A 21,933-nucleotide genomic window follows, 5' to 3' on the forward strand; every position below is an offset into this window, starting at 1 on the left:
AAGAGGTTTACCTAACTCAGAATTCTGGAAGTTTAAGGGCCTGGCACCAGCACTGGCTCATATTGGTGGGAAGGTTGAGATGGATGGCATCACAATGGCAGGAGTACAGGGGAAGGAGGAAGTTGCATCCTGAAACAGGAAGCCAGAGGGTGACTGGAGATTGGGCTTCCTCTTAGAACAACTTAATCTTGGGAGGACTCAGGGACAAATATTCATCTAAGAGAACCTCAGAGAGGGGCTTGCAGGGATGTGTAGTCCACAGGAGTGGACCTGGAGATGAGGAGAATCCCGAGTGGGCTCCTTTCAGGGTTCACATTCAGCATATTCACATCCCCTGTAGAGTTGGACAGGGATGCAGCCTGGCCTCACCTGTCATCGCAGGACGCTAACTAGTCCTCAGGGATGTGGGAGATACAGCATAGGGTGGCAAGTTGTACTGGTCAGCTTTCTATTACTGTGTCAAAAGACAAAAGGAGGAAAGGTTTATTTTGGCTCAGCGTTTCAGAGATTTCAGAGTTTGGCTCAGAGATTTCAATCCATGGTTGCTTGACCCCGTTGCTTTGGGTCTATAGTGTCAGAACATATCATGGGAGGAGTGCATGGCACAAGGGCTCTGTTCACCTCATGATACCTGAGAAGACAGAGGAAGGGGGAGACTGGGACCCCACTTTCCCCTTCGAGGGCACACTCTGCAGCACAGGCCTATCCTCAGCGTGCTGGGTGGCATCTCTCAGCCTCCTCACTACTGACCTTTGAGAGGGATAAGTCTTTGTTGTGGACTATTATAGGATGGTTAACAACATCCCTGGTTTCTCTCCACTTAATGCCGGTAAATCACCCCACACAACTGCCCCTCCCATCCATCCCAGCTTTGACACTCTAAGCCTCTCCAGGCATTCCAAATGTCCCCTGGAAGGGGTTGGGGATTCCCTTGGGGTCTTCCTAGAGATTTTACAGATCTGAAAATAAATTTCTATTGATCATCTCAGAAACTTAGAACGGTTACCTTACTTAGCATCTCCTAAACTTACTTGGCTAGAGGACACTTATAGTTACATAACTGATCAATTAGCACTTGGAATTAGGGTTCACCTGGAAAAGGCTGGCTTAAGAAATTCAATAGAACACAAAGGAATGCAGAGTTATCCCATGTTCATAGATTGAAATAATCTCTACTGTTAAAATGTCTATATTGCCTGCCGGACATATGCCTATAACCCCAGCACTTGGGAGGCTGAGGCAGGAGGATTTCCATGAGTTCAAGGCCAGCCTGGGATACATAGTGAGCTTGAGGCCAGCCTGAATTACATAGCAAGACTCTGTCTCAAAAAAAAAAAAATTCCCACAGTGCCCAAAGCAATCTGCAGTATCAGTACAAACCCTATAAAATTTAGTACAGCTAAATTCTTCACAGAGCAGGAAGAAATATTGCATCTTTAAGGGTCTTGTGGGACAGCCAAACTACAATGAACATTGTTGTACAAGCTACATGGAGAGCACCTCTGGAGGACTTGCCAAAGCAAACCTGAGGGGCAATGTGCCCCCAAGCTTTCTTCCCTTCTAAATCCTTCAAACCAGCTACTCTGAAGGTGAGTGTAGGAAGCAGAGACATGCACTGGAGATGAAGACACAGACATCTGGACATTATGTTCCCGGGGTGGTGTACTGGTCAGCTCTCACTGCTGGACAAAATGCCTGAGATCTCAGGTTAAAGGAGGGAAGGTTTATTGTGACCCATGGTTTCAGAGATTTCAGCCCATGGTCTGCTGGCTCCAAGGCAAAGCTGCCATGGTGGAAGGGCGTGGTAGAAGACAACTGCTCACCTCATGGAAGCCCGGAAGCAGAGTGAGAGGGAAAGAGCCAGATAGGAATGGGAAGGAGACCAGATGTACCCCAAAGGCATGTCCCCAGTGACCCACTTCTTTCACCTAGGTCGTCTTCCTCCTAACAGCCCATTCGTCTCTGAACTACCAATGGACTAACCCATTGGTGAGGTTAACACCCTCATGACATTGCTGGATATTGCTGCATTGAGAATCAAGCCCTCCTACGTGAGTCTTTGGGGGATGCTGGATATATAAACAATAGCAGGTGGAAACTGGGGCAGGAAGCCATCTTGTCAGTGTCCCGGTGGGTCCTCAATGCCCCACCATATACTCCTTCTCTCCTTGAGCTGCAAACACCTTAGGAACGCTTCCTTCTTTGTCCTCTAATAAGGCTTCAAATGGCTTTCTTAAATGTCACATTTCACCTGTGCAAAAACTGTGAGGAGATTCTCCTCCCACCCAGCCCCCACAGGCAGCTTCCATCCCCTGAGGGGCCATGGTGACATCTTGGTTCTCCTCATCTACTCCAGGCTAGATTCAGCACTTGGATTCACACAATGGCTCAGCTGGATGTTTATGTGAAATGTCAGAAGAGTCTTCTTTCTCCTTGTAGTGCTTGAGTCTAGGCAAACAAGAGATTTGGGGTTGACAAGTAGTTCTACTCAGGAAAGATGTACGCTTTCTGCCTTACATAAAACATCAGGGAAACCAGATGTATCCCCCTGAATATTTATGGTCTCACAGCTTCTTCTATTAATAATTCATCACACATCGTCATGTCTACCCATCAACAAGGACTGCAGAGCAAGGCAAGAGATGGGTGAGTGCCCTCCCCCTCCCCAGGTCCCTGTGCCCTTACCAGACAGATGGGCAGCCACATGCCATGCTGCACCACCCTGTGAAAGATAATAAAATGCACTGTGTTGGAATTTTCTGTAACAAGCCTTGATTACTTTAATAAACCACAGGGGGAATCATCAAGAAGAAAGCACTGCTTTCCAGCCCAACTTCAAAGAGGAACATTTGGCTTCTTTTGTTACTATTGGGCCAAAAACTGTTGCTAAACTGGTCTATTTGAAATACATAAAAAAGCCCTTTGGCTCCCAAAGTTGGCTTTGTCTTCAGCTCCTATAGATGTTTTTGTTTCTGATTAGAATTATATTCATCTTAATTGTCAAAAAAATATTAGAAATTGAAAATGAAGTCACTTGTAACTTCATCCATTCCTGTCTTGCTATATAAACTTCTAGGATAAATGAGCCCTCACATATGTGTAAATATGTGCTTACAAAAATGATATCGAGGGTCAGGATGTGGCTCAGGGAGAAAGATTATCTCACATGCCCAAGGCCTAGATTTGATGCCCAGCACTGAAAAAGCAAAACTGAGGTGTTTCATAAATTTCTTCCAGTACAAATATATTGCAGTCCTCTTTTTATGTAATGCACACATGCATGTACTCTGAGATGGCTTCCCTGTTGTACTTGTTATTTTGTGATATCTAAATCTTTCCTGCTTCCCTTGCCCCTCCATTCCTGTCCTGTCAGGGGAAGGTCAGTGCTCACAGCCCTGTCCTCCTGTCACCTCACCTAACTCTGCCCAGTGTAGAGTGGCAGCAGTGATGACTTGGAGCCTTCCATCTACAGTCATATTAAGACCCAGGCAGAAGCAGCAAGAAGGGGTGGCCTGATGGCCACTCCGAGACCCTCTCTCTGTGGGTTGGAATCCTGCAGGAAGCAGGGATTGGTCTGGAAATCCATGCAGAGCTGCCCTGAAGGGAATAGAAGAGCCACTTCTGGGGATTTGGGAGCTAAAGGGCCTCATCCACTGACCCTGGGTTTTGATGTCATAATAAGCATGGAGTCTCCCCAAAGCGGGGCAGTATCTAGATTATTCTCTCTGGGAACTGAAACAGTGGGGAGCATCAGCGCTTCCACCACAGAGGCCAGCAGCACAGCATTGTGGTCATGCAGCCCAAGAAGAGCCTCTTGCAAGGGCACCCTGGTCCCACCAACCTCCACTGCTGCCCTTCCACCATGTCCTTGGGGACATCCTGGCCATCTTCTGTCCTGTGGGATGCCCTTTGTCCACCTCCCATCCTCCAGGGACATCCTCTGTTCATCTGATGTGTTCCAGGGACAGTGTGCTGCCCTCAACTCCTCAGTCACAGCCAACCCAGGATTGGGATCCCCAACACTGCTTTGAAGGCTCTTCTTTCTGCCAATGGGATTCCCCTAAAAACTGGGTCACCTTCCTCCTTCAAGAGCCCATTGGCTATGCTTCTTTCAAAGCACAACTCCTTTCAGAGACGAATCTGCATGTGTTTCTTATCTAGGGACTTGATTCTATCTTTGTAAAGCAGAATTTCCCACAGTGAATATCCTGCAGTCCTTTCTCCACCCTCAGCATTCTACTCCATGCAAAAAAGCAGTTTTCAATACATTGTTCAATCTCTGAGACTGAGGACTTTTAAAAATCTATTTTAAAGAAAATATTTATTCTTATGGTTTTAAAGACTCACATAAAAATGAAATTCATTCAAAACCACAAACCCATCATTTTTAAAACAAAGATTCAGTGTGCTGAATTCTCTGGTTAATGAAGAATTCATGCAGCTCTGCAGACCCTGTGAACAGGGCTACTGGCCAGCGTTTGTTAGGACAATAGCTCTGTCACCAGGCCAGTCTCTAATGAGGACCTCTGCCAGGAGGGATGCTCTGACCTAGGGAGAACATTATCTAAGGTCCAGTGCTTTGGGAATAAACATGGTTGCCATCACATTATGTGGCTGCCCTAACACCTGCAGGAAGAATCGCAGAAAACAGGGGAACTTTGGCTCCAAATGCAACCATATGTGGGAGTTCAGCTGATTGTTGCCCTGGGTTGTTGGTGGTGGTTAAACCATGATTCACTAAGACCAAAGTGGATTTCACAGAGGTGGCACCGCCTGACCCTGCCATTTCTGCTTCCTTAGTGGCATCCCTCACAGCTGCTGCCACAGCAGCCCCTGGGTGTTTTCAGGGGCCTTTCTTGCTATAACTTCATTCCCTTACCCTATGCAGCAGGAGGCTTCGATATGGAGCTTCTTGGAAAGTGGGGAGAAAAGCAACAGGGATGGTCAATACCAGAAGTCTGCAGAGTAGTCATTCTTCCTCTTAGACATTCTCTCAATGCAACAACAGTTGCATTGCCTGACATTTTCTGACAAGCTGCCTCCCAAGCTTCCAAGGAAGGAAATAACTATTTTGGAGAACCTAAGCCTTCAATTAGGCTCGAGAGACATAGCTAAGGAGTGGAGTGATGAGCAAGATATGTTTATTATTTTAAAGCAGCCAGGCTATAGCAGGCAGAAAACGCCATTCAGGATGTTTCTTCCTTCCCACAACGTTCATAGCAGACAGGTTTTTGTTGTTTTTTTTTTCAGTAGTGGATTGAACCCATGTTCTTCACATTGAGTTACATTCCAAGCCTTTTTAATTTTTTGATTCTGAAACAAAGTCTCACTAAGTCACCAAGTTGTTCAGGCTGGGCCCGAACTTTTGATCTAAGGCTGTTTTGGGGGAAATATTCAGTGAAGCTACTTAGGTACATGTGTAAGGAGCTGGGCTCAGCATATCAGCCATGATTCCTGGAGTCTAACATTTCCTCACTGCTCATCTGCTGTGCATAAAAACAGTGTGCAATAAATATGAGACTAAACTTCACGTCAGGACAAAGAAACCAACACAAATTCCCTACTTTGGAAATCTTGACATAATTTATTATATGCAATATAATATATATTTGTATGTATTATAATAATTTAGAGGGTATTATAATACATAATTTTCAATTTTTGTGTTCAAAGAATCGGGGATCTTAACAGGGAATTTTATTGCCTAAAGTCTCTCTAAATCACACATAATGTTCAATTTCTTATTGTTTTGTTTTGTTTTTGATTGACTCTATGTAGGTTAAGTCACCAAATCTTTCTAGTGGAGTGGTGTTAAAAAGGTCAGATTTTTTGTGTGTGTGGTTGAGAGAATAAAAGAAAACAATTCACGTAGGTGTTTAGCAGGGAGACTGGTAAGAACTCACTAGTGTGGAGGCCAGAGTGACTCCATATTGTAACAGAAGGCTTCATTTCGTACTGAGCCTGACCTAAAAACGAACCCAATTGTCTTGTGACTGCTGAACAAGGCAAACTAGTTCCTGGGAAAACAACAAAATGTATAGAAATACAGAATGTTCCATTGGATAAGACCACCTGGCACCCTTGAAACTCGGCCACCCCATAGCAACCCTGTAACTCGGCCACCCCGAATAGCTCACCACCCCAACAATTGCCAATAGGATTTGAATGTAATAACTAACCAATCATAATAGAGATAAAGCTTGTTACTAAAGCTAATGTATCCCAAAACCTATAAAAGAGGCTTAAAATTGCCTTTCGGGGTCTCCAAACACAGAGTGGCAGACCCATTGCATGTTGTGCTAGTAAAGTGCTCTTGTGTGTTGCATAAGTGAGTGGTGGTCTTCTTGGGGATGCAAGCTAGGGCACAACACTAGCAAGTGAGTTTATTTATACTGAATGTTGCAAAGAAAGAATGGAAGAAAAACAACCATGCTTCCTGCTTTTAGCTCTAAAGATTCATTGCATGAAGGGCTCCCACCTTTAGAGCAATGGTCAATAAGAAGACAGAATTCACACGGTTTAGAACATTTTGCAAGTGTTTTCATAGGATTAGGTCGGGGGAGACCTTTTTATATTCATCAATTTGATCTAGGTTTAAAAAAAGCTATTAAACAATTAATTTTGGCAAAACTACATTACAAAAAACATTTGTTACTTTGTGAGTTCTTCCTTAGAGACAAGATGCTATCCCACTTTTCTCAGTCTGGTGTGGACATGAAGATGATGGTTGGCTGAGCCCCCTGATGTGATATGCATGTTGCCCCAGGTCTTTGGAGAACTTCTCCCTCACTTAAAGTAAAAAACTCTTGAGGATGACACTAGTTGCACTTTTAGCCAATTGAAGAAATACATGGGTTTATAGGACTTTGAGGAGCTCATTGTCTCTCTTTGACCAAAGGTGAGTTTACTAATTGAGACAGCTTAGCAAGTGCTACTCAGGAAATAGCCCTGTCACTATAGATCACTGTGATTTAAAGCATTGATCCATAAGTATGATAATAAGAGAAGCCACCAGCCAACAAACCTGGATTTTGCTGGCATCCAAGTATTCTGAGACTTCCGCGGAACTCCTCTGGTCTGAAGATTCTTGGGATGAGTTGGGTGTCCTCTGTTCTTGGTGAGAAGTCAGCATGCATGCAATTCTGGAAAGACAGCTGCCTTGTCTCTGCAGATTCTTCAGTTGTGTTTTTCTGACAGTTCCTTTGCTTGGCCTCTGGAAATGGGGCTGTGACCAAGTTTGATGTGTTTGTACACACCTGTGTCATGACCTGGCTCTCTTCCTCCACCAACTACACAGCCAATCCAAAGAGGACCAAGACCACACTTGACTTTTGTTCTACTTTTCATTAGTCATTAGCGTTGGCCTCCTGGTAGGCACTTGCATGTCAACAGCAGAGCAGCTACAAATCAATCAACGACCTTGCCAATGTGCATGCATCCACCTGGTGAATGTGCCTTTAGAGTCTCTGGTTGTGAAACTGTATTTAAGAAGTCAATAACCTCATAACAGTCATTTTACCCTAATTCCATGATCTGAGAATAAAGGCTTTTGCCCAGAAACATTTCAGTAAATTCCATACACATGAAATCCATTGGAAATGAGTAAGTTTGGCAGATTCTATGAAACTGGTAGGTTTTTATATTGTTTGTGAGTTGTTTCAAAATGGGAGGATATATTTAATTTGGCTCTTAATATATGGTTTAAGTGGATGGGTGGTCTACTGGAGTGAACTAACCAATTGGAGCATCTGCCTCTTCTATAGTTTTGTGTGTGTGTGTGTGTGTGTAGATGTCACAAACAACCACAATGCCAGTAGTCACTGTCCACATCCATGGGGTTATGTACTTTAATATGTTTGTAGACAACTTTTGAGGTCAAATATTGGAAATAACTAATAAGAGTTAGGGCATAGTTACTAGGACCACAGAGCAGAACTTTGAAATGAGAAAGACTCTAAAAATCTTGGAATTATGGTCTCCTTACCCCTAAAGTCCTCATAGGGCTTCTTACTGTTTTTTTTTTCACTTGTTCTCCACCTGTCCCTATGCACCACCTCCTCCCTCTTGTTTGCAGAATGGGACTTCTCCAGGCCAATGCCATGACCATGCTAGAGAGGACTTGGAGAAGCAGGCACTCAGTGGGCCAAGTCTGTGGCTGCTAGTGCAGAGTGAGGGACAGGAGACAGGTGGGACACACTGGAGCCCTGGGTGGAGATATCTCCCTGTGTGCAAGTGTGAAGAGAGGTGCACTGAGTTCTGAGATGGCCCTGGTACACTTGGAGAATTTGTTCATCTGTGTGGCTGCAGGGCACATGTGGAAGAACGGGAGATCAAATTTCTGAAGAGCCAGGGGATGAAGGCATTCCTGCCCTCAGCTCTGATCAGTGCTGCCTGGAAAAGAAGCTCTTGAAGGCGCTGCTGTAGTTCTTGTTGAAGGCTGTGTAGATGAGGGGGTTGAAGAAGGAGTTGGAGTAGCCAAGCCAGAGGAAGATGCTCTTCCAGACGGCAGGGATGTCCCAGGAGCAGAGAGGGCCAACAAGCTCAGTGACAAAGAACGGGATCCAGCACAGCACAAACACCCCTATGAGGATGCCTACCATGAGGGCCGCCCTCTGCTCCTTCTGCTCCCGCCATGTGTCCCCTTCTGTCTGGAAGGTGACAGTGGCAGGGCGGACTGTGAACACCATTTGAGATTGCTGCGTGGAGTCCTTCACCTGCAAGACACAAGCAGCAGTGTTGTGAAGAGCCAGCACTCCACACCCACCAGGCTGAGCCTGGATGATGGTGGCCTGGGCCCTGCACATTTACTCTGATGCAAAGCTGAATTTGTAGGCACAGGAACCTGACCACTGTAAAACTCAACCACAGACAGGAAATGGGGTGCTGATGCTGGGCTGTTCATGTGCACCACAGAAGTGGAGGAGTGTCATGCTAGGGGCCTAGTCTGCTCAATAGACTGGACAACATCAACAACAAGGCCTAGGGCTCGAGGGATCCAGCAACAAAGGCACAGCACACAGGTACTCCCAACTTATGGTGGGGCCCCATCCTGGGGAACAGGTTAAAGCTGAAAATATCACAAGCATTTAATACTCCGTCCTACCAAGCATGCTGACTTGGATGCAGAGAATGTTATAGAGTTCGGGATGTGGCCCTTGAGATCATAGGGTGACCAGGAGCTGCATCCTTTTACCACTGCCCAACCTTAGGACAAAGGATCCTACTCCTGGTGAGGAAAACTGAAACTCAAACAAAAATGAAAGGGGCTGTGGATGTAGCTCAGTATTCTCTAGGTCCAATCACTAGTACTGGAAAAATAAGTGTGGTAAGTCTTCATCAAACACCTGTAAACTTAGGACCAGATTTTATGATGTTCTAGATTTCAGGAAGCCCCTTCTAAAATGACTGGGCACTTGTTGGGCCACTTAGCTCGCTCCGGGTTGCTGCTGTGTCTCCCCCCACACACCTATATGTGTCACAAACAAACTCCAAGAGTCAGTGGAAGGGGGACCACATTATCAGGGGATAATGCACCACAACCCTCTCCCCAATCCTATATCTCTTCCCCAGGAGAGCTTCCTACATGATGCTCTCTGCCTTCATTTCCTTCTCTTGGAAAGCTGAGCTCCCAGAGAAGAAAGTGCCCCTCCCCAGCCCAGTATTGTTTTTAGCTCTCAGGAGAATGGAAATCATAAGTGGCTGATGATGCAGCAGCCTGAATATGAAAGAAGGAATTGCAATGGGTTCCTTAACTAAGTTAGCAAAGCATTCAACCCATCCAAGCCACAGGACCGTTTCTGGGTCAGCAGGTCATTCTCATAGGTGGCTGCCCCGATTGTTACCTTACTCTTCCTGACTGCAGCCTTGTGTGGCTCAGGAGAGCAACACAGCTTGCTTATCAGCAACATACAATCTTCTGGGTGCTAGACAAGGTGAGAAAGTCTGTCTGGTTAGTTCAAACCACTTAGTTTATGGCTGCATCTTTATAGTAGTGGAGTAAGGGGCTCTGACTTGTTTATTATATGAAACATCTCAGGTGGTAGGAAGGATGCTATAGTTAAAATAGCATGGTCACTATGTGAATTATTGAATTTGTATGATATTCTTGCTGCCATTTATTTGAAAATATCAAAATATCAGATGTTGAGCAATTAAAAAAGAAGATAAATACTGAAAGCATAGTGCATAGCCCTTAAAACACATGCAAAATAAGAAGTAAAACCTCCCTTTCTGTATCCTATGTTTCCTATTGAAGAGCACAAAAGGGTGACACTCTTTCAGGGAAAGACTCTTAAGGATAGTGACTCCATTCATAATACATACATAGAAGATTTCAGTACTATTTAAAGATTGTCATAGTAAATAATGCCTACATGGGCTCTCAAAGCAAATTATACAATCAATGCTGTCAGCCCCCAAACAATACCCTGACCCATGTAGCCACAGCTAATGGGATAGCCTGAAGTTTTCCTTTGGTCAACTACAGAGGAATCTATCTGCAAGCAATACTTCCTGTACAACAGCTAATATTTCCTCTTATGCCTGCATTAGTACACAGTAAAGTAATCTCTATGTGAGCTAGAAGAAAAAGCAGCACCTAGCTCCCTAAGAAAGACATGGAGAAATTTTGAGACTTGCTTTCTTGATCCGAGCTAGGCGACCTTGGGTCACAACTTGGGAGATCATCCAGCCCTTCCACATTCTGCTCCTAGTTATATTTGTTTCCTACTTGTTCAGTGTCTGTTGTCCACTACTTTCCATGCACAACCCTATTCAGAGAGATGACTTAGAATGATTGAAAGAATGGAGTATAATCTTGTGAATCAGTGTGCATTCTGTCCTCTCACCTCTCCCTTTCTCTCTCTCCCTCTTCCTCTCCCTCTCTGTCTCTCACCAGACCCTCAGATTGGAGACCAAACCTAGGGTCTCATGCATGCTAAGCAAGTGCTCTAGCACAAGAGCTACCCCAGCCCTCACAGAGCATTCAGCCTCAGATCACCACAGATGAAATTTCACCTTCAATGAGAGTTAACTACAGGAGTAAGAATGTGAAGTCCTTGCTGGTCTCCCCTGAATCTTTGGCTGATAAGAATCACAAGCAGGAGGCTGAGAACTAAATATTCCCACACATGTAGTAGAAGACTGGGGACCCAGCGCTGTTTCGTTGTTGTTTGTTTGTTTTTGTACTGGGGATCAAACTTCGGACCTTGTGCTTGAGAGGCAGGCGGAGGAACACCTGAGCTAAATCCCCGGCTTCAAGGCTGGTTTTAACCAACTCCTTTAACCCCTTTAACCAACTGTTTTAACCAAAGATAATTCATCTCAATGAAGATGCCTTTACAAACTAATCTATTGGTGTCAGCCCTTTGCTTCTAAAAGCCTACCAGTGATGCACATGCTCCAACAAATTCCCGTTGGAGCAACAACCAAGCAATAGCTGCTCATATCGATAGTGACCACCCAATCACACCTCAGTAGCCTGAGACCCAAAGCATGACTTCCAGAAGCATAGTGTAAGATCAGTCTTCTACTCTCTGCACAGGGAGAGTCTGCCTGACCACACTAGAATGGCTTTCTCACCATGGTAAGCAATGTCTTTCATTCTGTCATTTAATTTCAGGTCTTCTGTGGTGGTTCATTGTACTTTGACAAATTCAAGATCCATCTGCCTCTTCTGGCAGCTCCCATCCCAGGACCTGACATAGGTTAGGGGCTGTGCATACAATCAAATAAAGCTCATCAGACAAAGAAACTGAGATGTGTTGTGATCTCCCTAGGTAACACAATTAGCTGACAGTAGGACTGTATTTACAAACTTTGACACCCACTATCACAGAGCAGTCAGGGAGCCTCATTTGCAATTATTCCACTATAGAACAGAAGGGAAGCCGGGCATGGTGGCTCGTGCCTGTAATTCCAGCACTCAGGAACCTGAGGCAGGAGGATCACTGTGAGTTCGAGACCAGCCCAGGCTACATGGAGTTCCAGTCACCCAATCACACCTCAGTAGCCTGAGACCCAAAGCATGACTTCCAGAAGCATAGTGTAAGATCAGTCTTCTACTCTCTGCACAGGGAGAGTCTGCCTGACCACACTAGAATGGCTTTCTCACCATGGTAAGCAATGTCTTTCATTCTGTCATTTAATTTCAGGTCTTCTGTGGTGGTTCATTGTACTTTGACAAATTCAAGATCCATCTGCCTCTTCTGGCAGCTCCCATCCCAGGACCTGACATAGGTTAGGGGCTGTGCATACAATCAAATAAAGCTCATCAGACAAAGAAACTGAGATGTGTTGTGATCTCCCTAGGTAACACAATTAGCTGACAGTAGGACTGTATTTACAAACTTTGACACCCACTATCACAGAGCAGTCAGGGAGCCTCATTTGCAATTATTCCACTATAGAACAGAAGGGAAGCCGGGCATGGTGGCTCGTGCCTGTAATTCCAGCACTCAGGAACCTGAGGCAGGAGGATCACTGTGAGTTCGAGACCAGCCCAGGCTACATAGTGAGTTCCAGGTCAGTCTCAACTACATAGTGAGACCCTGTTTCAAAAAAAAAAACAAAAAAAGAACAGAAGGGAAAGACAGCTCCATATTACACACAGGGTCTGGGACCACATAGAGGCTTTGTGAAACCAAGGGACCCACTTTCAAAAGTGATCTGGCAGGGGGTGGGGAGGGAAGCTCTGTGTGTGTGTGTGTGTGTGTGTGTGTGTGTGTGTGTGTGTAGAAAGGTCTCATAGTGCTTTACTTCTGCTATCATCAAGATACAGATAATGGGGCCAGGGATTTAGCTCAGTGGTTCAGCCACCTGCCTCTCAAGCGCAAGAACCTGAGTACGATCCACGGTACCCCCCCCCAAATAATGAAGCTGGGTGTGGTGGCACACGCCTGTAATCCCAGCACTAAGGAAACTGAGGCAGAATGATCGCTGTGAGTTTGAGATGAGCCTGGGCTATGTAGTGAGTTCCAGGTCAGACTCAACTACATAGTGAGACCCTGTCTCAAAAAAAAAAAAGAAAAAAAAAAGAAAAAAAAAGAAAAAGATACAGATAATGAGGCACCCTCGTCCTTTTACAATCAGCACTAAGAGAACTGGGAATTGATTTTCCCTCTTAAAGCTGGGATTGGTGTTGATCATCAACCTCATTTGCCTAAATAGCATCCGGCTCAAGAGGGTTTCTGTGAAGAGGGACCTGGAGATGGCCAGCCCTCTTACTCCTGGCCTGGAATCTGGGTGCACTCTCACACACCAGGTGCTTTGGTGGGATATCTGCCATCCTTCCCCATTGCTGCTCCTTGTTCAGCGTAGAAATCTAACAGATCAGAGTTCCCAAAATTTGATATTCTGGACATTTTGGTCTGAACAAGTCTTGGCTGTAGTGTCCTGGTCTCTGCATGCTAGATACCATTAGCATACTATCCCAAGTCTGGATTACTGAAAATGTCTCCAGGCCATCTAAATGTTCCCTGGGATGCAATGTTACCCTTGGCTGAGGACTACTGCCATAAACTAAAGGACAGGTAGCCTCTGAACCCTTTCCCCGTCTTTCTTCTAGAACACCCCTACACATTTTCCCTAACTACATCTCTAGCCTAAGTTTGGGCAACTCTAGTCTAAGTTTAGCTATCAAGTAGAGAAAATGCCACCATAGTGCAGGGCTCACAAAGGGGATCTATCTCCCTGGCCAGACCCAACTCTGCACAGGCCAAGCCCATCGCTCTGTTACTTCTCTTCTCGAGCCCATAGTACACGCTTGGCACAGTATACTGAATTAAATATACTTTGTTGTCACAGAGCCCAGTAACAGAAATTGAGGCCTGGGTATGTTTTTGACCTGACTTCGGAATGTGGATGAGGTTCAGAATGAGCCTTGGTAATTAGTAAGGAAGGGGTGGAGAAGAAGCTTCCACATCCAATGGATTCCATTTTAATGTGGCTACAGAATCTTGAATCATAGGGTCAGATTATGAAGAGGTAAAAAACTGGAAAGTGTGGGTGGGGAGAAAAAGATTTTTAAAAGAGCCTTCATGGTTGCTAGAGCAGTTGTTGCACATTAAACACCACTTGTGGGGAGCTGTGGAGTTGTCTATCTTGGGGTTTTAATTTCCACCTTAGCTTTCCTCATGATCAGAAAGGCAGATGAGTGGTCCTTGGGTGCACATGCAGCCTATGAGGCCACAGGGTATAGACCCAGGAAGGGCCACAAGGCCCAGTAACAGATAAAAACATAGGCACTTAGACTCGAGTAAACAGTACTTGCAATCCTACATCAGGAGGGGAGGATGCTGCCAAGTGACAGTAACCTAGGAGATGCCACATTTTGCAAAATCAGCTGCTATAATTTGCAAAGAAAAAAAATGGACAAGGACAAAACACTAAGGCGCTGTGCCTGAAGTGTGATGATCTCTCTGTGGAGTCCAGCCACCTCCCCTCCCCTAACCCTCACTCTCAAAGAAAGCTGCAGGTGTTTCTGGGGCAGTGACCCCACATGCCGTAGGCACCAGCTTCTCCATGTATTTTAAAGGATGTTATGGTTCCGCAGGGTTTTGGTTCCAAGGAGGACCAAGTAGAACATGTAGCTCAAAATTCTCATTTTATAGCTAAAGAAATAATCCGTCAGAGGTGTCAGTAGATGAATAGCTCTGTGATGTGAAATTTGTCAGGGCAAAGTCTCCAGCCCTTGCTTTCTCTCCCCCAGCTTGCCCTTCCCTAAGCCAAAAAGTTCCACTTTCTACGAACAGTGGGGAAGGCATCCTGGGGTACAGCCCGTGAAGATGCAAGTAAAGAATTGTTAAGGATCGCTGTGCACCCACCTCCACAGCTTCAGGTACGGGGGAGACGCTGTTGGTCTTCCTGGCACCAACGCGGAGCTTGGCAGTCTTGTAGATCTTCCAGTACACGAAGAGCACCACACAGAGAGGCAGGTAGAAGGCGCCCACAGTGGAGAACACGGCGTAGGAGGGCTCTCTGCTCACCTGGCACTCCTCGCGGTGCTCAGAGTACGTCTCCCCCCACCCAAACAGCAGCGGGGCCAGAGAGATGACCGCGGAGAGCGCCCAGGTGAGTGCAATCATCAGGTTGGAGACACGCTTGCGGGTGCGGGGCGTGTACTCCAGGTGTCGTGCAATGGACCAGTAGCGGTCCAGAGCTATGGCCGTCACATTCCAGATGCTGGCTGTGCAGCACAGCACGTCACACGCCACCCACAGCTGGCACAACCGCCGGCCTAGCTGCCAGCGGCGTCCGGAGAGCTCATGCACTAGGCTCAGGGGCATGACCAGCGCGGCCACCAGCACGTCAGAGACCGCCATGGAGGCCACCAGGTTGTGCGGGACGCGGTGGAAGGTACGCACTCGGAGAATGGTGGCCAGCACCAGCAGGTTCCAAGCGAAAGTGGCCGCCACCAGAAGGCCCAACAAGGTCAGAACAAGCACGCTGAAGACCGAGAGCAGGGGCGGGCTGGGGCGCAGGTCCTCGGCGCCCAGACTGCGGTTGGGCTCCTGAGAGGACGGGGTGGAGAGGGGAAAGGAGAAGTTCACGGACAGATCCATCGCTGACGCGGGGCACTAGCCCCCGCACGCTTGTAGCACAGGCGCTCAATACTCCATTCTGCCCCCTTCGCTCAGGAGTAGTCTGGTTGTTCACGGCCTCTGGCCAGTGGCGAGACGTCTGGGGAGGGAAGGTGGTTCTAGCCTCCTGCCCGAGATGGGGTGGCCGGGTGGAAGACGCTGGACTGCAAGCCCAGAAGCCTGGATGCCCCAGAGCCAGGGCAAAAGGGTCAAGGATCTGGGTCACATGGCGCGGGTTCCTCACCTCGGCGGAGGCGGCTGTCCAGCAGCTCAAAGCCTAGCATCCCGGGGTTGGCCCTGCGGCGAGTGGGTGCTCGGAGCGCGGCCATGCGTCAGAGCTGAACCTCACTGCGTTGCTCCCGCCGCCAGCCCCTCTCCAGGCAGCCGGTAGCAGCCTCAGATCCTCGCTGAGGAAGCCATGTAGGTACCTGCTCTTGGGAACTGCCTCCTGATCGGGCCGCGTCCCCTTACCACTCCGTCTGGGGCTGCAGCTCCAGAGAGGGGACGCTGGCGCGCCCACCAGACCTGCCTTATCAAAGTGGGACCCAGCCCTACGTAAGGCATCAGCTGATAAGGCCGCCTGTCCCCGCCCGGTTCCTTGCGCGACTGTAGCTCTCTCTGCCCGCGGTGCCGCGCGCTCAACCAGCTCCGCGCCGAGCCTAGCAGGACTGCGCCGAGGAGACCCTGCGGGTTGTCGCTGTCCTCGGTGCTGACACCACCTGCCCGAGGGGCGCGTCTGGGTGCTGTCCGAGGTTCTGCCGCTTTTGCCTGAAATAGGTGCTCGCGTGGAACAAGTTGGCCAATGAACTTTTGGTAGCAGTCCCTCTGGAGGTGGCCTGCAGACCTGAGCCCTGTCTTCTGCTTCCCCTACCTGCGGTCTGGGATGTTGTGCTGGATTTTCTAGTCCAGATTTGAATATCTGATTGCTTCTTTTGTATACGATTCTTTTTCTTTTTTTTTGTACACATTTCTTGATGGCTACCCTTAAAGTGTTTGTTTTCCTTAAAGAAGAGGTGTAAGATGGTGTTTTCTACTATTCTCAGAGAGATGGCTAGGTATTGGAGCTAGAAAGCCTACCCCAGAAAGAAGCTATGCTATCTCTCCACCCACTAAACTAAATTTGCTGCTGTGACAGGATCAGTGGTACAGGTGTGTTATAAATGTTCTATTGCATTAAAAAAGAAGGGGAGCATTTAACTCACCCTGTACACATAATAAACCAGATACACATCCACAGAAATTGAGAAAATATTAAAAGATACTACTCGGAAGCTGTTATTTTATTATCTTGCTTGTACGTGGGATCCAACCCACAGCCTGTGCCTGCTAGGCAAGCAGTCTATTTAGTTACATCTCCATCCCAGAAGTTATGTTATGCTTTACAGCACCTCACAAAGAGACACATGACATAGAAAAATGAAGGGAGTTGGAAGAAGGAAAAGTATATGACAGAAAGGAAAGTAGGATAATAGTTTATAAGGTGCATTCAGTGCATATCATGAAGTCCAGTACGTACATTTACAAGTAACTTGGGCCAGAACCTTTTTAATTAATCAAAAACAAGAAATACATTCTTTTACAAGATTGTATTTCTCACTGAGTCAAGCATCAACAGAATGCACTGAGAAGTTAATCTCCCTGTGAGAACTTCAGAAAGATGGCAATGCATTTTTAAAAGCATAGCTGTTCTAATGAGGGCAAAACCCTGGGAGTGGATACATATTCAATTGTTATTGAAGTCTTCTATGAATAAGATTAGGTCATGGTTTTGGAAGTTGTGTGCTACTGGCCCATATGGTGATCCTTCCATAATTATTGCCACATGTGGCAAGGATGGAAGGTTAGAAGTGAAGTCAGCTGGTAGTGGAGCCCAGTCCAGGTCCGGCTCATGGTGGATGCACTAGGCCACTGTACCTGCTCCATGGTGGTCTCTCCAGTTTCCAAAGGTATCATCAGATGCACATCGTGGTCACTGGCAGAATCCTATGTTGATGTCTTGACCTGCAGGGTCAAAGCTACTGTAAAAGGGCAGGCCAAAGGGAGTCTTCAAAACTTCTTCCCCAACCTGGGAGCTGAGATAGTAAATCGTAATAATACTTCAGAAGGGAATCTGATGGTGGAGATTATTGCCTCCTGGCCTATCCACAAGTACTTCTGTTGGTTTCTACAAAAACTACATTATAACAGGGACAGTGATCTACCACAGACTTGCCCAAGGACTAGCCATATGTCCACCTGTGCAAGATGAGTGGGAGGGTATATTTGCTATAGTGGACCCACACAGCTGCAGTGTAGAGTATGCAGTCATCAAACTATGAGTCATTTAGATCAGTGGTTTTTTAAGTGTATTCCATGACCCCTAGGGTCTCCAGCCCCTTTCAGTGGGGCAGCAAAAGTCAGGTTATTTTGACAATGATGTTGAGGGATTGTTTACTTTTTCACTGTGTCAACTTTTGTGCTGACGGTGCAAAAGTGGCCGTGGTTGTACCTGGAGGCACCTGCACACCATAGTCACTGGCATTCTTCACTGCTCTGCACCCACAGAAGAAAAGAAAAAAACATAGATTTCACTTAAGAATATCCTTAAGGATGTTATAAAATTAGTAATTATGTTAGAACTTGACCTTTGAATGTTTATCCCAAACACCCGCATACCATTCTCTGCCTCAGAATACATTTCCAAAGAACACAACCCAAGGCAGCAGTCTAAATGCCTGCAGAGCCAGGGATTTAGCTCAGTGGTTCCGCTGCCTGCCTCACAAGCACAAGGACCTGAATTTGATCCCTGGTACCAAAAATAAAAAATAAAAGTAAAAATAAATGCCTTCACAGAATGGATGGAATTATTCTGTGAAACATGGGAGGGAATTAATGAAGCTATTGTTTATATCTAGATGTCCACTTAATGCCTCCTGTACTCATAGATGGGCATTTGAGTGGTGGTTGAATTGTAGGGCTTCTTGCTGATTGTTGTTAGGAAGGGGGGCCTAGTGGAAGAGGCAGTCACTGGGGGTGTGGCCTGGAAGTGTTTATCTCCCTCCTGTAATCCTCTCCTCTCTCTGCTTCCTGTCCTCCATGCTGTGAACAGCTCTCTTCTGCCGGGCCCCCTGCTATGCTGCTCTGCCTTGGAACCAGCTAACTATGGACTAAAATGTGAGAGAGAAAAGAGAAATTTCTCCTCCTGTGAATTGCGGGTGTCAGGTAATGCGTCTTAGCTACAAGAAAAGTGACTTAGACAAAGGGGAAATAAAAAGGATTAAGATGTGTTATGTGTGTGCACCACCTCTCCATGGTGATTATAATTATAATGTACACAAACATGGACTAATAAAGTTTTTTTAAACAATGAGTCTTCACACCCTGCTCATGTCTGTCAGTACTAGCAAGTGCACGGAGCCCAGGACAGCTGACTTTCTAAAAAAGAGAAGACTTGGTACTTAGTTACATTTCTATTGGATAAGGTTACTCCAATAGAATTACTGAGGTGAGAAGATTTGAAAGATCTCATGCTAGAAGAAGATGGGATTCTCATTTGTTTTGCCTTGACATTTTCTATGATATAAGGGGTTAGACATGAACCCTCAGGTTGACATAACACTGGTGATGCTACATTATCATCTCAGAGGCTTCTATTGGCAGCATGAGTGACATCTCCTGTCACTCTTGGGATGGGGCAAAAACCACAGTTATTCTTAGTTTGCTCTACTCTGTCTTGCATTCCTCAGATATCAGAACAAAAGCAACAGAACACAGCCCATAGGAGAGGAGTGGAGAATCACCAGGTCTTGTTGACCCTTTGTGTTGTTGTGTTGTTTTGTTTTGTTTTTCTTTTCTTTTCTCTTTTCTTAGATAGGGTCTCACTATGTATTTCAGGCTGGCCTTGAACTTCCTATGTAGACCAGGCTGGCCTCAGACTTATGGTCATCCTCTTGCCTCAGCTTCCCACACTGCAATTACAAGCATGCACCACCACATCCAGTTTTGAAAACTAAATCCCTAAATTGCTAGGTTGTGGTATCTGGAGGTGAGGCCTTTAGGAGTTAAAGTTAGATGAGCCAAGTTAGATTGGCTCCTTGTGCTGATATCAGTGGCTTTAGAAGCAGAGGAAGAGAGACCCTCAGGCTTGATGCTTTGCCTCACCATGCGATGACAACAAGAAGGCCCTCACCAGATCTCTAGTCCCCACAAATCACTTTGCCTTGGGTGCTTTATCACAGTAGCAGTAAACAAAGACATATACATAGTACTTAAAGCTAGAGAATAGGGGGCTCTCCTGGGAGCACTCAGAGAATGCCCCCTTCACCAAGGCCATCTGGGAGGAACAGCTAGAGTTGGGCATGGTGGTACACACTTGTAATCCCAGCACTCTAGGAGGATGAGGCAGGAGAGCAAATTCAAATTTAGCCTGGGCAATTTAGTGACTTAGTGAGATCCTGTCTCAAAAATAAAAAATAAAATAATGGCTGGGCATATACCTCAGTGCAAAGACCCTGGATTAATATCCAGTTTTTTTTTTAAAGGAATGAACTAGTGAAAAGCTCTTCCTGGAGGCCAGGGGTGATAGGAGAGGCAGATGGCAGAGTTCATGCTCCCTGTGTGTGACAGAGCTCCAAGCCACAGATACATCCACCTGGCAGGCAGAGGCCAAAGCTCATAATTACAACTGGATTACAGCCATTGGAGAGAGGCCAGGCTCTGAGGAGGAAGGAGCCTGTGACACTGTAGGCAGCACATGCTAGCACGGTCCCCCAGGTCTGGCCCCAAAGGGACTTACAGCCACTGCCTCAAGGGTGGTGAGAGTAGGAAGGTGAGCTCCCAGACACTCTGTGGATGATTGGACCCTAGCCTGCAAGGCACCATCAAAGCTTGCTAAATCCCTTCCACCTCCATTCTCAGTGTAGCAGGGTCTGCTCTGTGTGCACGTGTGCGTGCACACACACACACACACACACACAGAATGATACCATCTCTCATCCATCTGCCCTCCTCATGATGGCCAGCAAAGCTGCATGCACTACAGCCTTGGCTTGCCCAAGAGCTCACTCCTTTGTGCTTCACTTAAAGCTGATGGCCTTAGCCAGGTGTGGTGGCCCACACCTGTAATTCCAGACCTCAGGAGTCTCAGTCAGGAGGACCACTGTGAGTTTGGGGCCAGCCTGGACTGCATAGTGAGTCCCTGTCTAAAAAAAAAAAGACAAAAAACTGCAGCCTTGCCAGCAACCAATTAGGTCAGAGAAGCTACCCAAATGCAATAGGACAAAATCCTAGAGCCCCCCTCTCCAAAATGGTGTCCTCTCATATCATAGGGAAAACCCTAATATACTCCATAGCCCTGTACATCCTTCCAGAGACACCTGTTAGCTTTCAGCCCTCATCATGAGACAGGCAGATAGTTACTAGGGTACCTGTAGTGTTAGGTAGTTTCTGCTCCACAGATGAAGCTTGCTGCTTGCTATCAATAGCCAACTGGGGTTCTCTGAGGCAACAAGTATCCAAAAAGTGAAATACAGAGAGCAGGAGAGTTGACAAAACCCTAAAGCTAGAACACAAAGGTGACTTGATTATCATACCAAGTCAAAGTGGATTGCTTCCGGTTTCAGCACTTACCTGATCAATTGCTGCACACAGATGCCAGGGTGTGTGCTAGTTTACTCCACTAAAAATACATGTGAGACCACAGCTGCAATAGCTGGAATCCACATTCATTATTCAAGACCCACTCGAGAACCTTCAGACTGGACAAACAGGTGATTCAAACAGTGGTGGAATAGAAACCAAGTCCCTAACACCAGAATTTCTGAAATCTCCCAAATATGCACAGAGGTAGGAGAATTCACAGGCTTCCCTTTGGCTCTTCCTTCCTGTATTAGTCCCCCCAACCCCTCCCCCACAGAACTAGGAACTAATGTGGATATTCTGCAACTTGCAGATTACTGCCTCTATTCAACAAAGCACTGTTTGAGTCTGTGTGCTCTCTGATCCATGGGCTGAGGTTTTGTCATCTGTCCTCCATCATCCCCAGACTGACTGGTGGGTCACAGTGCCATGACCAGAGCTCTGCGCTGATGCAGACACTGTTTCTTGATTGAGATGCCCCCAACCCCAGCAAAACGTGAGACCAATCACTTGGGCACAGGAGTTAATTTGTGAGATGGACTTGGACAGCAGGAGTGGGGATCAGAGAGAGCAATCAGGAGGGAGGAAGTGTCCATCAAAAGCATGTTTTAGAACTGGTAACCACTGTGAGCAGATGGAACAGCGGATGTGATTTAAAAATTTTCATGGAAGGACAAGAAGCTAAGATGTTCCTCCACTGACTCTTGTAACCCCTTGGTGTTTGTCACTAGTGATGTCC

General features: G+C 46.5%; 1 protein-coding gene across 2 annotated transcripts; it reads right to left on the minus strand.

Annotated features, from left to right (window-relative positions):
- Positions 1–1,591: 1,591 nt before the first annotated feature.
- On the minus strand, positions 1,592–16,177 carry Htr5a (5-hydroxytryptamine receptor 5A). 2 transcript variants are annotated; one of them, XR_783746.2, is made up of 3 exons: positions 14,823–16,177; positions 7,025–8,714; positions 1,592–2,448 (listed from the first exon to the last, which is right to left on the minus strand). XR_783746.2 is itself a non-coding variant. In XM_010641511.2 (2 exons), the coding sequence occupies exons 1-2, from the start codon at positions 15,558–15,560 to the stop codon at positions 8,382–8,384; spliced, it is 1,071 nt and encodes a 356-aa protein (XP_010639813.1). In that variant the 5' UTR covers positions 15,561–16,177; the 3' UTR covers positions 5,672–8,381. The 2 variants fall into 2 exon arrangements, 1 of the variants encoding a protein (XP_010639813.1); XM_010641511.2 differs by lacking the exon at positions 1,592–2,448 and having other exon boundaries at positions 5,672–8,714.
- Positions 16,178–21,933: the final 5,756 nt, after the last annotated feature.

This window comes from Fukomys damarensis, unplaced genomic scaffold (assembly GCF_012274545.1).
Source record: "Fukomys damarensis isolate Sample0158 unplaced genomic scaffold, DMR_v1.0_HiC HiC_scaffold_16, whole genome shotgun sequence".
NCBI classification, from domain to species: Eukaryota; Metazoa; Chordata; class Mammalia; order Rodentia; family Bathyergidae; genus Fukomys; species Fukomys damarensis.

Bases quoted from the DNA above. Each gene is read 5' to 3' on its own strand.
- Htr5a (XM_010641511.2), bottom strand. From the start codon at position 15,560: ATGGATCTGTCCGTGAACTTCTCCTTTCCCCTCTCCACCCCGTCCTCT. The intron at 8,715-14,822 runs GTGGGTGCACAG...TGTGTCTTGCAG, and splicing joins CCGTACCTGAAGCTGTGGAG to GTGAAGGACTCCACGCAGCA.